At 52.4% G+C, this 12,373-nt stretch overlaps 1 protein-coding gene across 3 annotated transcripts in view; it reads right to left on the bottom strand.

The window, feature by feature from the left end:
* Positions 1 to 1,729, bottom strand: part of CAMK2A (calcium/calmodulin dependent protein kinase II alpha) — a 75,136-nt gene extending 73,407 nt beyond the window's left edge. The window contains exon 1 of one of the 3 annotated variants that reach the window (XM_048860358.2): positions 1,495 to 1,729. In XM_048860358.2, coding sequence (XP_048716315.1) covers positions 1,495 to 1,556 — 62 coding nt within the window. In that variant the 5' untranslated portion in view covers positions 1,557 to 1,729. The remainder of the gene's footprint in view (positions 1 to 1,494) is intronic. The other 2 variants (XM_048860360.2, XM_048860359.2) reach the window with 2 other exon arrangements.
* Positions 1,730 to 12,373: the final 10,644 nt, after the last annotated feature.

The raw sequence follows: 12,373 nt of genomic DNA, 5'->3' as shown, positions 1-12,373 counted from the left end.
CACACATTTAATGCTATACAAAATACATATGTGCATGCAGGCCATGACGTATGTACTGGAACAAATAGGCACTCCTACAAATAGGCACAACTTCACATTCAAAACAGATGCACACAATCGTACACAAGATGCGCATGCAGACTCAAACAGCCAAACAAAACCATATGCCCACGTATACATCCAAAGATGCCTGTAACTGTGTGCACAAAATTCAAATGGATGTACACAAATGTGAAAAATTCACTCAGAAAGATGCACCCCCTTATACATACACACACACACACACACACACACACAGATGGATGCATGCACGAAGGCACTCACACGCAAAATACACACCAACAGGCAGTCATACCCCAGCATAGACACATAAGGCTCCATCCTGCCAGGTGCTAAGCACTCTGAATTCCCAGAGATTTCAATGGGAGCAGAAGACATTCTGTACCTCACTGGAATGCTCAGCACCCTGGAGGATCAATCCTACAATGCACACACATTTAGACAGATGCACACTAATACAGACCTACGTGTGCATGCATGACAAGTCAAGACAGACATCTACACATATGCACGCAAAGAAATACCCAGACATGCAAAACCAGACACAGCCCACCCTATACATGACAGTCTCATGAAACCCAACTGTCAGCCTTGCTCTCTTGAGCTCCTGGGCACACAGGTTCCTGTCCAAGGAATCAGGAGCAGCGCTACCCATAAGAGGTGTCTAACTACTCCGAGCTAATCAGGGCAGCACAGAAGATGGATGAGGGGGTGGCTGCTGTCCTGGATTCTTCCATGAATTTCTAAACCCCAGTTCTCCTGGGAGACAGTCATCACCAGGCAAGTTGTTTCCTGCTGGCAAGCAAAGCCCTGTGAAATCCAGCACAGAGCATCTCCCAGTAAAAAAAACTTAGTGCAACATACAACGGAACAAGAACTCAGATAGCTGCCCAGATCAGATCCTTCATCTCCCTTGACGCAGCCGGACAAGTTCCCAGGCAGAATTAGCAGCATCGCTTTGGGGGTTTGCTTTCTTAAGCGAGGGTCATTTCGCAGTTGCCCCCTTTTGCAGAGGCAGCAGCCCCCGAAGCGCGCACAATGCAAGCCATTCACACACCCAGCCCTGGATGCTTGAGCCGCTCTTAGCCTTTCCCAGGCTGATCCCCTTTCCTTACAAAAGCGGAGGGCAAGGGAACCTGGTTTTATGTGCCACTGCGTTCATTCTAGGGGAACAAAGCAGGGAAGGTCAGGGGCTGTTTCCCTGGTCTCTGGCTCTGCGATCCTACCCTAGTGCGACCCCTTTCACTCTTGACAGTTTGCGTGACCCCGCTCCCTTGCGAGTTTGATTTTTATGGTTCACTCCATTGCCTTTTCTTTCCTCCAGAATCCCAGCTGTTCCCATGTCAGTTAATTTCCCCCCACCCCCGCTGCCAAAGCCTCTCTCGCTGCCGATGCGGCACCACTACATTCCGAGCCCTGCTGTCTCCAACTTACTTGCCCAGTTCTTCAAAGAGCTGATATTCCTCGCTGAACCGGGTGCAGGTGATGGTTGCCATCCTGGATGGTGATGCTCCCTCACCAGCGTGGAGTTTTGGACAAGCGCCTCTCCTCTCGTTCCCTCAGTCTCTTTTTGCTCCTAGTGCTCTCTCCTCTCTGAGGTAAATAAGGGAACGTGTTTGATTGACAAGCCCGAAGATAATGATGAGGGCAATTTGTCTTCTCAGCCTCACAAGCCTTCGTCAGCATCCAAATCCCCATAGCAACCACCTCTGGAACGCCCTGTTTCTGTTGCCCAGGCAACTGCTTCCCAAACACCTTCCTCTGCTGCTACTTGCAACTCTCTAACGCCCTGACTCTGCGGCTCTAGAAATTGCAGCCCAGTGGAAAACAGCACGCCACTTGCTAAGAGGGTCCCCAAAGTCTAAAATATAAATATTAAAAGCAAATTAAGCCAGACAACATGGTTAGAATTAACTGGGGCAAAAAAGGGTTACCCTGGAAACTGCAGTTTCCATGTTGCAGGACAGTCCCTGGAAAGACAGGATGATGTTGCCATGGCAACTGCATCTCATTCTCCAGAAAGACAGGTATTGCAGAGTTGCCCTGGCAACAGCATAGTTCCAAGGTTTAGAGAGAGGATGCCTCATTCAGCCAGACCTAATTTTTTTAGGTGCCTGCTTTATTAGGCTGCTGAGCATCATTTGTGGATAGAAGACAAGCAAAGCGGGTGCACTTGGAGGACCAAACCTCCTTTCAAAATGAATAAATAGGTCAAATAATGCAAACTAAATGGGTTCAGTTCCTCGATGATTCCTCCTGGGAGAGCTTCCCAAAACCACCCTGGTAGAAAGAAGCCATTGAGCTTTATTCCCAGAAGACCATCTGGCCCAGATTCCACTGCAGTGGGGAGCGGTGTGTTTGCCCTTGGAATTTGTGTTTGTTTAAATCTCACGAGAGATAGGGACTGCATCTCGACAGCCATGCGATGGAGCCAGTATGCGTATGTACCGTTGAGGAGAAAGGACAGGACATAGGGGCAGCAGTCGCTTTATAGCACTGAATGGCAGTGCTAGAAGAGGCAATTTATCCATAGCATCAGCGCAAGCCTTGGATCATGCTGCTGACTCTGAATCCTGCCTCTCGGGTGGCTGGGAGTTTGAGGCTGTCATTTCTCTGGTGGGGGACTGTCTTTCCCTTAAAGGTCAGCAACCAAGGGAAAAGTTTGTGCCTCCCCACTATGATTTATAAAGAAGGCTTAAAAGGGGGGAGGTTTCAAGGGATGTGTGGTTTATCTTACGAATATCAGAAGTAAAGTGTTATCTTCACTGATGTGCTGGAGGACTCTTTGGAGGAGCTGAGAACTGGAGTGGGAGCTTTCTCAGCCCTTAGCTGAAAAGGCAGAGTGCTGATCCTTTCACCAAGAGCATATTTCTCCCAAGAGTTTCTAAAATGTTTGAGTTAAACAGGTATTTTTTAAAATACAGATTTTTAATCTGGCTGGCAAGAAACCTTTTCCCTGCTCAGATCTGTAAATCTTTCTACAGCTTGCCCTTAGGGACTACTGTTGAAGTGGTAATAAAATTTGGGGGGAGGGATAGCTCAGTGGTTTAAGCATTGGCCTACTAAACCCAGGGTTGTGAGTTCAATCCTTGAGGGGGCCATTTAGGGATCTGGGCCAAAAATTGGGGATTGGGTCCTGCTTTGAGCAGGGGGTTGGACTAGATGACCTCCTGAGGTCCCGTCCAACCCTGATATTCTATGATGTTACAAATCCATCTGTTCTAAAGTCCTCCAATGCTTCTTCCACAAAAAGCAAGTCATGACCGCTCTAACAAAACAAGCAGGAAGAAAAATAAAAACACTTTTTTTTGCGGGGGGGGCTGGAACGGGAACCTTTGAGGTCTTGGCTTGATGATTCCACTTTTGATCCAGTTCTGCTCTTCACCCCATGAATTAAATAGTGTGGCCCTGCTCTCACATGATGCTGAGCACTCTCAACCCCCACTGCCTGCAGCACTTTGCAGGAGGTTCTCTGTCCCTATATCCTCACGGTACAAATGGTAAGAGGTTCCGCAACTTGTTCCAGGTCACAGAAAGAGAACCCGGGTCTCCCCTCTGCCAGGGCTGTGCTTTGGCCTCCTTCCCCCTGTGCCAGTCTTTGAATTTCAGCAGCTTTATCATCTAGATAAAGGGGGGGCGGTGGGGGGGGTTGTCACAGCCTGAAATATTTTCAAAGGAGGGCCTAGCACAAAAAAGTTTGAGAGCCCCCAATCTAGAGCACTTAAAAAGCAGCCACAATGAGTTGCATGGACGCCAAGAAAGGAGGAAATCAGGGACTGAACTGGGGCTCAGAGAGTCTTGCAAAGCCTGCTGAGGAAGGGTCAGTTTAGGCAAATGGGAATAATTTCCCCTTGTGGTTGACACGGAAGGGTTAAAAGGGAAAGGAAGATGATTTAACCATGCAAAAATACCAAGCAATCTTAAGACACAGCTGCTTCTTCAGAAGCAAACGAGGGAGAAGGAGGAGCAGAGAGAGGGAGAAGGAAAGGAGGTGGAAGTGGAGGAGGACAGCGAGCGAGTGAGCGAGGAAGGGGAGGGGGAGGAGAAGGAGAGCTCTAATGGCTTTTCAATTAATTGTGCTATTACCACCTTCATAAAAGCCACTCCACTTGATTCCCTCGCACGCTGTACTTCAGCTCCCCACTCCCGCGTCCCCAATTGGATTCAAATCAGAGCGGCATAAATTACAGCCCTGCCAAGCTGCGAGCTCCTGCTCTCCTCCCAGGGAGGGGAGCGTTTCTCATGCAGGGAGTCTAGAACGCAAGTGCCTGGGGAGGCAGAAGAGGCACCCAGAGGTGGGAGAAAGGGTGGGCAAGGGCAGCTCAGCACCAGGAACATCCCACCATGTGTGTCCTTGGCAGGCTTTTAGCTCCGAGCTGACTAACAAGTGAGGTTTGTTTAAATGGCAGTGCAGATAATGCAGAGAGCAGTTTGTCTGCCCACACTGCTGCCTGGCTCCTGCTCTCTGGCCCTAGGATGTCTCAAGGAGGGAGGAACCTATGCAGGGCGGGAAGGGAGTGCCAGATGTCCAACACAACAAAAGCCATGTTGCTGGCCCGCCAGAGGGGACCCCAGGGCTTTATTTGCCTTGTATCCTGGGTCACTGTGGTGCAAAGCTGCTCCCTCTCCCAAATTCCTGATCACCTGTACGAGCTCCACCCTAGGCAGATGCAGAGCTCTGTTCAATAGACTGGAAAGCCAGAAGGGACCATGACAACAGCTAGCCTGACCTCCTGCACACAAGGCCAGAGAATGCCACGCAATGGTTTCTGCCCAAGCTCATTCCCCTCCTCCGCTTTATCTCTGCTCCTAAATAATCCAGGCTGAGAGCCCTTCCAGAGCTACGCTGGGCGCCCACTCAGCCTCCACTCCCGAACTCTAACGGAGAGTGCTGGTGTAGAACAAAATGTGCTGATGAGGGCGTGACAGCAGCCCCTTCTTTGCGTATGCCCCTGGGGGACCAAGGGTTTGAGAGAAGCAATTTTCTTCACCTTGGAGCAGTTTGTTGTAGCGTGTACTTTACTACTTATAGACTTCTCCATGGAACTGGAGCCCCCCCACAGAGACATTGTCTGCTTGCCATCAGCAGTCACTCTAAACTAAAGGGCTTTATCAGTGCCTGCCGCAAGACACTGACGTTTGAGCACCTGCCATGGTGATACGATAGCAGGATCCTGCAATGCAGGAGCCAGGCTCTTGTGGAATTCGATCCTCATGCATGAGGACACCCGTGGACATGCTTGAACAAACATGCCAGCATCAACGTGTACAGTCTCCCACACCGAGCTGTAAGTGGGAAGAGTTGCCATATACATCTCCTGCAGCAGTTGTATTTCCAGAGTACAGCTGGGTTGACACCCAAGTAATGTTAAAGGACACAAACCCCACTCTGGGGGCAGCCCCTTTGAAAAGGGAGATGGCTGGAGCGTTGAAGCCTGGAGGTTCCAGAGCAGCTGGCTTGGCACCGAAACAGCAAAGCAGGTTACAGGCAGCCTAGCTGGCCTCTGGAGTGACTCGATGAGTACTCAGGCGCTGGAGTACTGCCCTGCTATGTTAAGACTGAGGAGAAGCATTCCCCCAGCCTGCACTGAAAGTGTGGCTAACGGAGAAAGAATGGTGCCCTAGAGAGCGGGATTTGATGAACCACACAAAAGGCTCTGAGGTGGACAGAGGGAAACGGGAGCAAGATCAGAAACAGTTTCCAGCAAGTGGATGTCCGAGAGCAGTGTTTCTCCTGTTATTGCACTGGCCCCTAGCAAGGGAGTAACCCACACGGCCTCCCCCGCCCCCCCGCAGCTGCTTGCTGTCTTTGCAGCTGGCCCAGAAGCCCCGCACAGAGATTTGGGCTCACTCCTAGAAGCTGGGCTGACCCTCAGAACTGGAGTTGGCCTGCCAGAAAGGCCAGCTTCTAGCTGTCAAACTGAAGCCCCTTCATGCCCGTCTCGGAGAGCTGCCAGGCTGGACATTAGAGCCCCGGTGACCGTTTTCAGACAGAGTCAGAGATGAGCCCGGTGTCCCAGCCAGCCAGCGTTCCCTCTTTCCATAAGACGGGGTTTAATGGCCAAGGCTGCATGTGAGTTACTGCTGAGCACATAATGGCTTCTGTGTTTGCCTACATAGTCCCTGCACCATCTGGATCTCCCTTGCTGCTGTGTGATGTGTCAGAGCACTGTGCTAGCAGGACGCTGCTGTCAGGGAGGAAGAGCACAACTCATCCCACAGCAAGCAGGTAACGGCAAGGGGAGAGCGAAGCATCTACCACAGCTGAGCTTTAGCGGTCACTGACCTCAGGAAGGCCGTGAGTCACTGGACAACACCTGGCTCCAAGCAGGAGCTGGATAAAGCTAGGAGCCATAGCGACACGTTTGTACATGGCTCTACAAGCTAAAATAGGGGTAATCGATCAGCCAGCTGTCTCAGGCAGGGCAGAGTCCTACCTGACACCCCCACCCCCTCCATACAGGATTACACAGCTGAGCCTATGCCAATTACTCACAGGTTTCTTCTGATTTCCTACGAGGGGTCAGCAATGAAGCTGGTGGGAAAAGGAGGTGCTGCCCTTCCCCATGAAAAATATTGACCCCCCCACCCCCTCCCCCAAAAAGAATGCTCATTGTTAACATTTCCCCCCGGAATGGCTTTGGTTTTCAGCAACTGAAAAAATTTTGGATTTTCAATGAAAGTAAAAAAAAAAAAACCCACCCGAATGTTTCCTGCAGGAATTTCTTCAACAAAACTCAGCCATTTTCTGTCAAAGAGACTTTAATGGAAAGTTTCCAGCTCGCTCTGTTCTGCAGTAATCTATGGCTGCAGTCAGGATAGACTTGCTGGCATGATAAACCCAGCACTTCCACTCAGATTCCTCACAGCAGTGTCCCTTAATCCTCACTAGCCCTTCTCTGCACAAGACAGCTGACCCGCTGGGAACTGACCCAATGGGGGTAATCCTGGTGTAAGAGCCAGAGCTTGCTGTACAGCGGTCCAAAACAAAGTGAGGGGCAGTTTTCCCCCAGGTCCGCACCATACCACACTGCTGCAGCTCCACTGCCCAGCAGGTCCCCGGTTCTCAAAGGGCCTTCTCAGAGCCTAGTAGAATGGCAGAAAAAGTCAAGCTCCCAGCACGTCCCGAGACACTGGGACGAGTCCCCAGGCACTGGCATGCTTTCCAAGAGCTTTTCTCAAAATGGAGGCCAGATGAGAGTTCAGCTCACGCTCCTTGCTCACCGTGAAATGTTTCTGCTGGAGCTTTAGAAGAGCAGTTGCAAGGCAAATCCAGTCACTTCTCCTGTTTTGCTGCTGTGCCGTCATCTGGCCCCCTGACGGAGGCTTTCAGCCTGTAGCGCTCTTCAGCACCATGGTTGTATCTCCCAAAAGCCATTTTGCCTTTTCCCGGCTGCTCTCTTGCAGGCCTCCCTAGTTTTCTGCATAAAGGCTATAGTGTTTCGTGCACAGATGGCCCAGCTCCTTTGTTCAGTTGAGTCCACACACAACAGCCCTGTAAATACCACCAGTGCTACAGTATCATGGCTCCCCATCCTGCACCCGTGCCCCCTTTGCTGGTATCTCTGCCCCTTGGAATTTGGGAGAGAGGCAGACACCAGCTCCCCCTGAGTTTTATCTCATCTCAGTTTGTCTCAAGGAATGATCCCAAAGTGGGTGTGATGCTTGGGAGGACGAGGTAGTGGGTGTCGCTGGGGAGCAGAGCCGGATATGGAGTGGGGACATGGGCACATGTGACAATCATGGCCTGGATAATATAGTTTGTATATGGCCCATCTTCCCTAAACTCAACCAATGCTGTCTGGTCTCACTCCTTGAATCCAGAGCTTCCTATTCTGGCGGCAGAAGCATTAGAGATATGTGTGAAAGCAGCAGCAGCAGGAGGATTCATGGAAGGGTCTCAGCACTGAGGACAAGCCTCATCTCCCCTCTGCCTGGAAGGCACCAGCAGGGTCAGAGGGGGATTTCTGTCCAGCCCAGTGTCCTCCCAGCCTGATGGTCACAGTTACTGATGCAGATGATAGGGACACGCTGCCATCTAGTGGCTAGCATTAGAGGGAGGTGAGACTGCAGAGCGCATTGGTGTTTCTTACCTAGTTAAACCCAGCGAGCTTTGCAGTGTATATAATTAGCACATAGTAACTACAAGGCCAGGGCAGATGGCCTGAGTGATAAGAACCTGGAGATACGTGGCCCAAGGCCTTAGGAGCAGTAGGGTCAAGGCAGATGGTGAGAGACCAAGGCAAGGGAAGTTGACCGTAGTAATGCCAGGTCTGGATCACAAAAACACCACACCGCCAGGGTGGGACAGCAAGCAGGGGTAGCAGCATCATGATCCTCAAGAACAGGTTCCAAACCTAACAGCTTCAGCTTCAGCTTCACCTTTAGCTAGGTTCAGAGGGACACAGTGAGCCTAGGAATAGCATCATTTACTTGGCCAGAAGAAAACACGATTCCTCCAGGGCAGGTCCATCACACTCCCACAGATGTCAGCAACAGATACAGACCCCATAGAATAAGAGCTATCTATAAGACGCATAGCTTAAATGCAAGTTATAGATTCCATGCGTTGCCAACCCATAGAAAATAATTATAGGGGAAGTTTCCACAATAAGCTGGGGCCTATGAGATGCTCAGTCCCTGTCCCACAGAGGCCTGCATGTCCGTTATGATTTGTAGATTATTTTCATCGGATGATCAGAATGATCATGATCATAAAACTGACCTCACGATGTTCTTAAAGTTCTCTCCCTCCAGATGCCAACTCCACTCACACACCACCTTCTCTACATCACCTAGCACACAGTGACTCTGCAGTCAGTCATGAGGACCCTTTGTCACAATACAACCCTGAAGAGATGTACAAGGAGTTCCTCAAACTCCACTGTCCACATTGCATGGGGGCATATAAAAACCCAGGGTCACAATCCAGGCCTGGTTCAGGGACGTCTCTCAAAGGCAGGATGCTTATCGTAACATGTGGAAGCCCCTGCCAGGGCCTGTGGCCCTCCACCACACAAGCACCTCTCTGCCCAATAGGCTCTGGATCTCCTCTACTTTGGAGCGATCTTCCTGAGAGAAACCAGCTAGCCTACAAGCTCCTTGGTGTGTATTAGGGGCACCACCCTCAAGCACTCCCCCTTGTGAGTGCATTGCCCTTAGCTCCCTCTGAATTCTGTCAATCGTTTACCAGAGCCATCCCTTGGGTATGGTGAATCAGGGCAACCACTCCGGGCCCTGCACTTTGGGGGGCCCCACGCTTCAGTGTGCATTTGTTGTGCGGGGGGCGCCAGGCCAGCTCAGGGGGGTGTGGGGTTAGGGGTGCCTGGGGGGCCAGGCCAGCCCAGGGAGTTAGAGGGGGGCCTGGCTCCGGGGGTTGGGCCTGCACTCACCGGCAGGAAGCGTACGTTGTATTTCTTTTTCTTGTTTGCCCGCTGCCACACCAGCCGCCAGCATCCTAGAGCCACCAGAACACGCCAGCGCCAGGCTGACCCCATCCGTTGCCCTTCTGCCCCGGACCACTCCCTTTTCCGGGACCCGCCAGCCCATCTGGCCCCCTCGCCCTTAGCACAGGGCTGCCACCCTTTGACTCTCCATCATCCCACAGCACTGGTGTCCCCTCCCCACACCAGATTTCACCTGTATAAAAAACGGTTATGGGGGGGCCCCTACAGGCTGATTCCTCCCAGGCCCCACACCCCCCTAGGGACAGCCCTGCTCAGACCCAAATACTTCAAACCGACACCCCCTTTTGTGTGTGTGTGGGTGTGGAGGGGTGGGGGTTGATTTGTTAGCTCTTTTACAGAGGGCACTCGCCTCTTCTTTAGCCCCTCGAGTCCAAGCCCATCCAAGGTCTGTGTGAGGGTTCAGATGGGCTTCTTCTCCCTCACCCAGGAGCCCCCAGCCCTCCTTTTCCCACTCAACCACTTCATCCCTGGGGAGAGTCACAGGCAAACAGCCACCTCCTGGTGGCTTCTCTAGGTGCCGTCTCTCTCTAGAAGCACTGTCCTCCAACTGTGCTCTGGTAGCCTTTATCAGGCCCAGGGCTCGTTAGTCAATTAGCTGCTAACCAGCCACCTAGGGAGTTAATTACTTACTGGTGAGCCAAGATGGGCCCTGATGCCTTTAAATGGGCCAGCCACCTGGGACAAGGTGCTCTTCTCTCATGTAAGGCACGTCCTCTTCACACCGCCTTCCACTGCCTCCTGCTGATGGCCCTGTTCTTCTCCCCCTGGGGCGCCCCCACTTCAGGTAGCTACGCCCTGCTCGTCCCAGCCAGGCCGGAGCCACGCACACAGTGGTGCACGGAAGTGAGTGAGTGTCAGCACCCATGGCAACCGCCCCACTGCCCCTGGATGCAGGTGCTGCTGAAGCCCCACCTGTCAGAGCCGGGGGGTGCCTACCGCTCAGCGGGCTCTCCTGGCTGGACTAGCCTGAGCACAGTCAGTACAGGCTGCAGTGCAGAGTGAGATCGCAGGAGCCTCACCTGAAACCCCACAGCCCCCAGATGCCTCTGGGGCAAACACACCCTGGGCCACCCCCCTCCCCTAGGCAAGAGGCCAGGCTCCAGGAGCTCCCCTCAGGACCAGAGCGCCACCACCTCCGGCTTCCCTGCATGCCTCCCGCCTCTAGCGCTACCCCCGGCAGTGATCTGACCAGCTGAGGAGGAAGGCCTCATCTCTCCATCAAATCATCAGTCTCTGGCCAGTCCCAAAGCTGCAGGAGCTGCGGCCCTGCTGGCCTTCGCTCACTACATGCCTGGCCCTCCTCCCAGGGTGTCTGCTGGTTCCTTGCTTCCCTCCCGCCCTGGTGAGGCACCTTGGCAGAGATGTCTTTCTTTGCTTGCCTCTCCTCTGGGGGAAGATCTCTCCCCCCTCCCATCCCACCCTGGTACCCCTCTGGGGGTGCGGGACGGGGAGAGAATGTGCTCCCATTGCTGAGGTCTGGTAGGGGTTAGGGGATACAGTTGCCTCTTCCCCTTCCCTGCACACCCTGCTTTTACCCAGTGCCTCTGACTGCTCAGCAGCAGTGAGACCAGCAGCCTCTAGCCTTCACAGCTGAAAACTGCACCCAAAGCTATTTGCCGCTTAGACCTAGCCGCTTGGGGCAGCAAGGCAGGAAAACTCATGACTTTCCTGTCCCACGTGGGGCAGTTGGCAAGTATGAGAGAGAGGCCAGCTCTCCTGCTACTGAAATGCAGCTGCCTCTGGGGTGGGATACAGCAGCCGTTTGTAGTGCACCCAGCAACAATTTAGGGAAGAAGGTGAAAAAAAAACCTTATAACCAAGTCAAATGGCAAAACAGAGAGAATGTGTCTGCATGAAGAGTTGTGGCCATTCCAGTATATGTCACCTCTCTCTATCTATCCATGCCAATTCCTCACAGAGCAGAAAATCCTCATGTATCCATTCATTCTAGGTGGATTGGGCCAGGATCCCTTTGGCTAGACAATACCAGAGTACTGCCTTCTGCCTCAGTTAAGCAGAGGTCACATAGCAGGGAATTCCTCCCCACCTCGACCTATTCCAACCTTCTCCAGCGAACTGTCCTCACACACCCCTGCCCTACACAGTCATTCAGTACAATCTGGTGCAAGTTAAACTGGTTTGTCTGGTGTTTTGCTGACAGGACAAGGCCACCAGCTGCTATTTGTCTGTAAGCCCAGGCCAAGGATGCATCCCTCTATAAATGCCTCCTAGGCCTCTGGACAAAAAGTCAAATGTGAAACCACCGCATGTCGGTGACATGCTGAAAGGTATATTTTATACCAGGAGCCACTAGGGGGCACTTCAACCCTCACTAAACAAAACAGGCGGAAAAGAGCATTGATAAATATGTGTGTGGCTGTTACGTGTGTATGATGAAATGCAAAGCCCGTGCTCTGACAGTGCCTGGGATGCTGCCCTGTAGATGCTTATAACTCTCATGATATTTCATCTGTATGGGAAGGCACAATGGGCCCCATTCCCGCTTGCCCTGGCCCCTGTGTCGGTAGTCTCTGCACAGGCTGAGCGCCGATCTGAAATGGAGGTTGGCTTGTCCTCTCCCCACTGGAGGTCAGCCCCTCCAAGGTAGGGCTGAGCGGAGCAGACACGTGCAGCAAGGTGCTGTCACTCACACTGCTGCTCCCCGGGCCCCGTGGATGAAGAGAGGCCACCCCAGGGCCATTCGTCTGTCCCCTTGCACCGCTCCCATTGGAGAGGAAACCAAGAGAGGGGAATTAATGAAGGAGTGACGAGTGTGTCTGAGTGTGCAAGGTTTCTCACACAGTCCGCCTCATCCTCGCCATCCCAGAACATAACCACAAAGTGCA

The sequence above is a fragment of the Caretta caretta genome, chromosome 8, assembly GCF_965140235.1.
Source record: "Caretta caretta isolate rCarCar2 chromosome 8, rCarCar1.hap1, whole genome shotgun sequence".
NCBI classification, from domain to species: Eukaryota; Metazoa; Chordata; order Testudines; family Cheloniidae; genus Caretta; species Caretta caretta.
The sequence above is the reverse complement of the archived record's forward strand: the minus strand, read 5'-3'. Positions and strand labels throughout refer to the sequence as shown.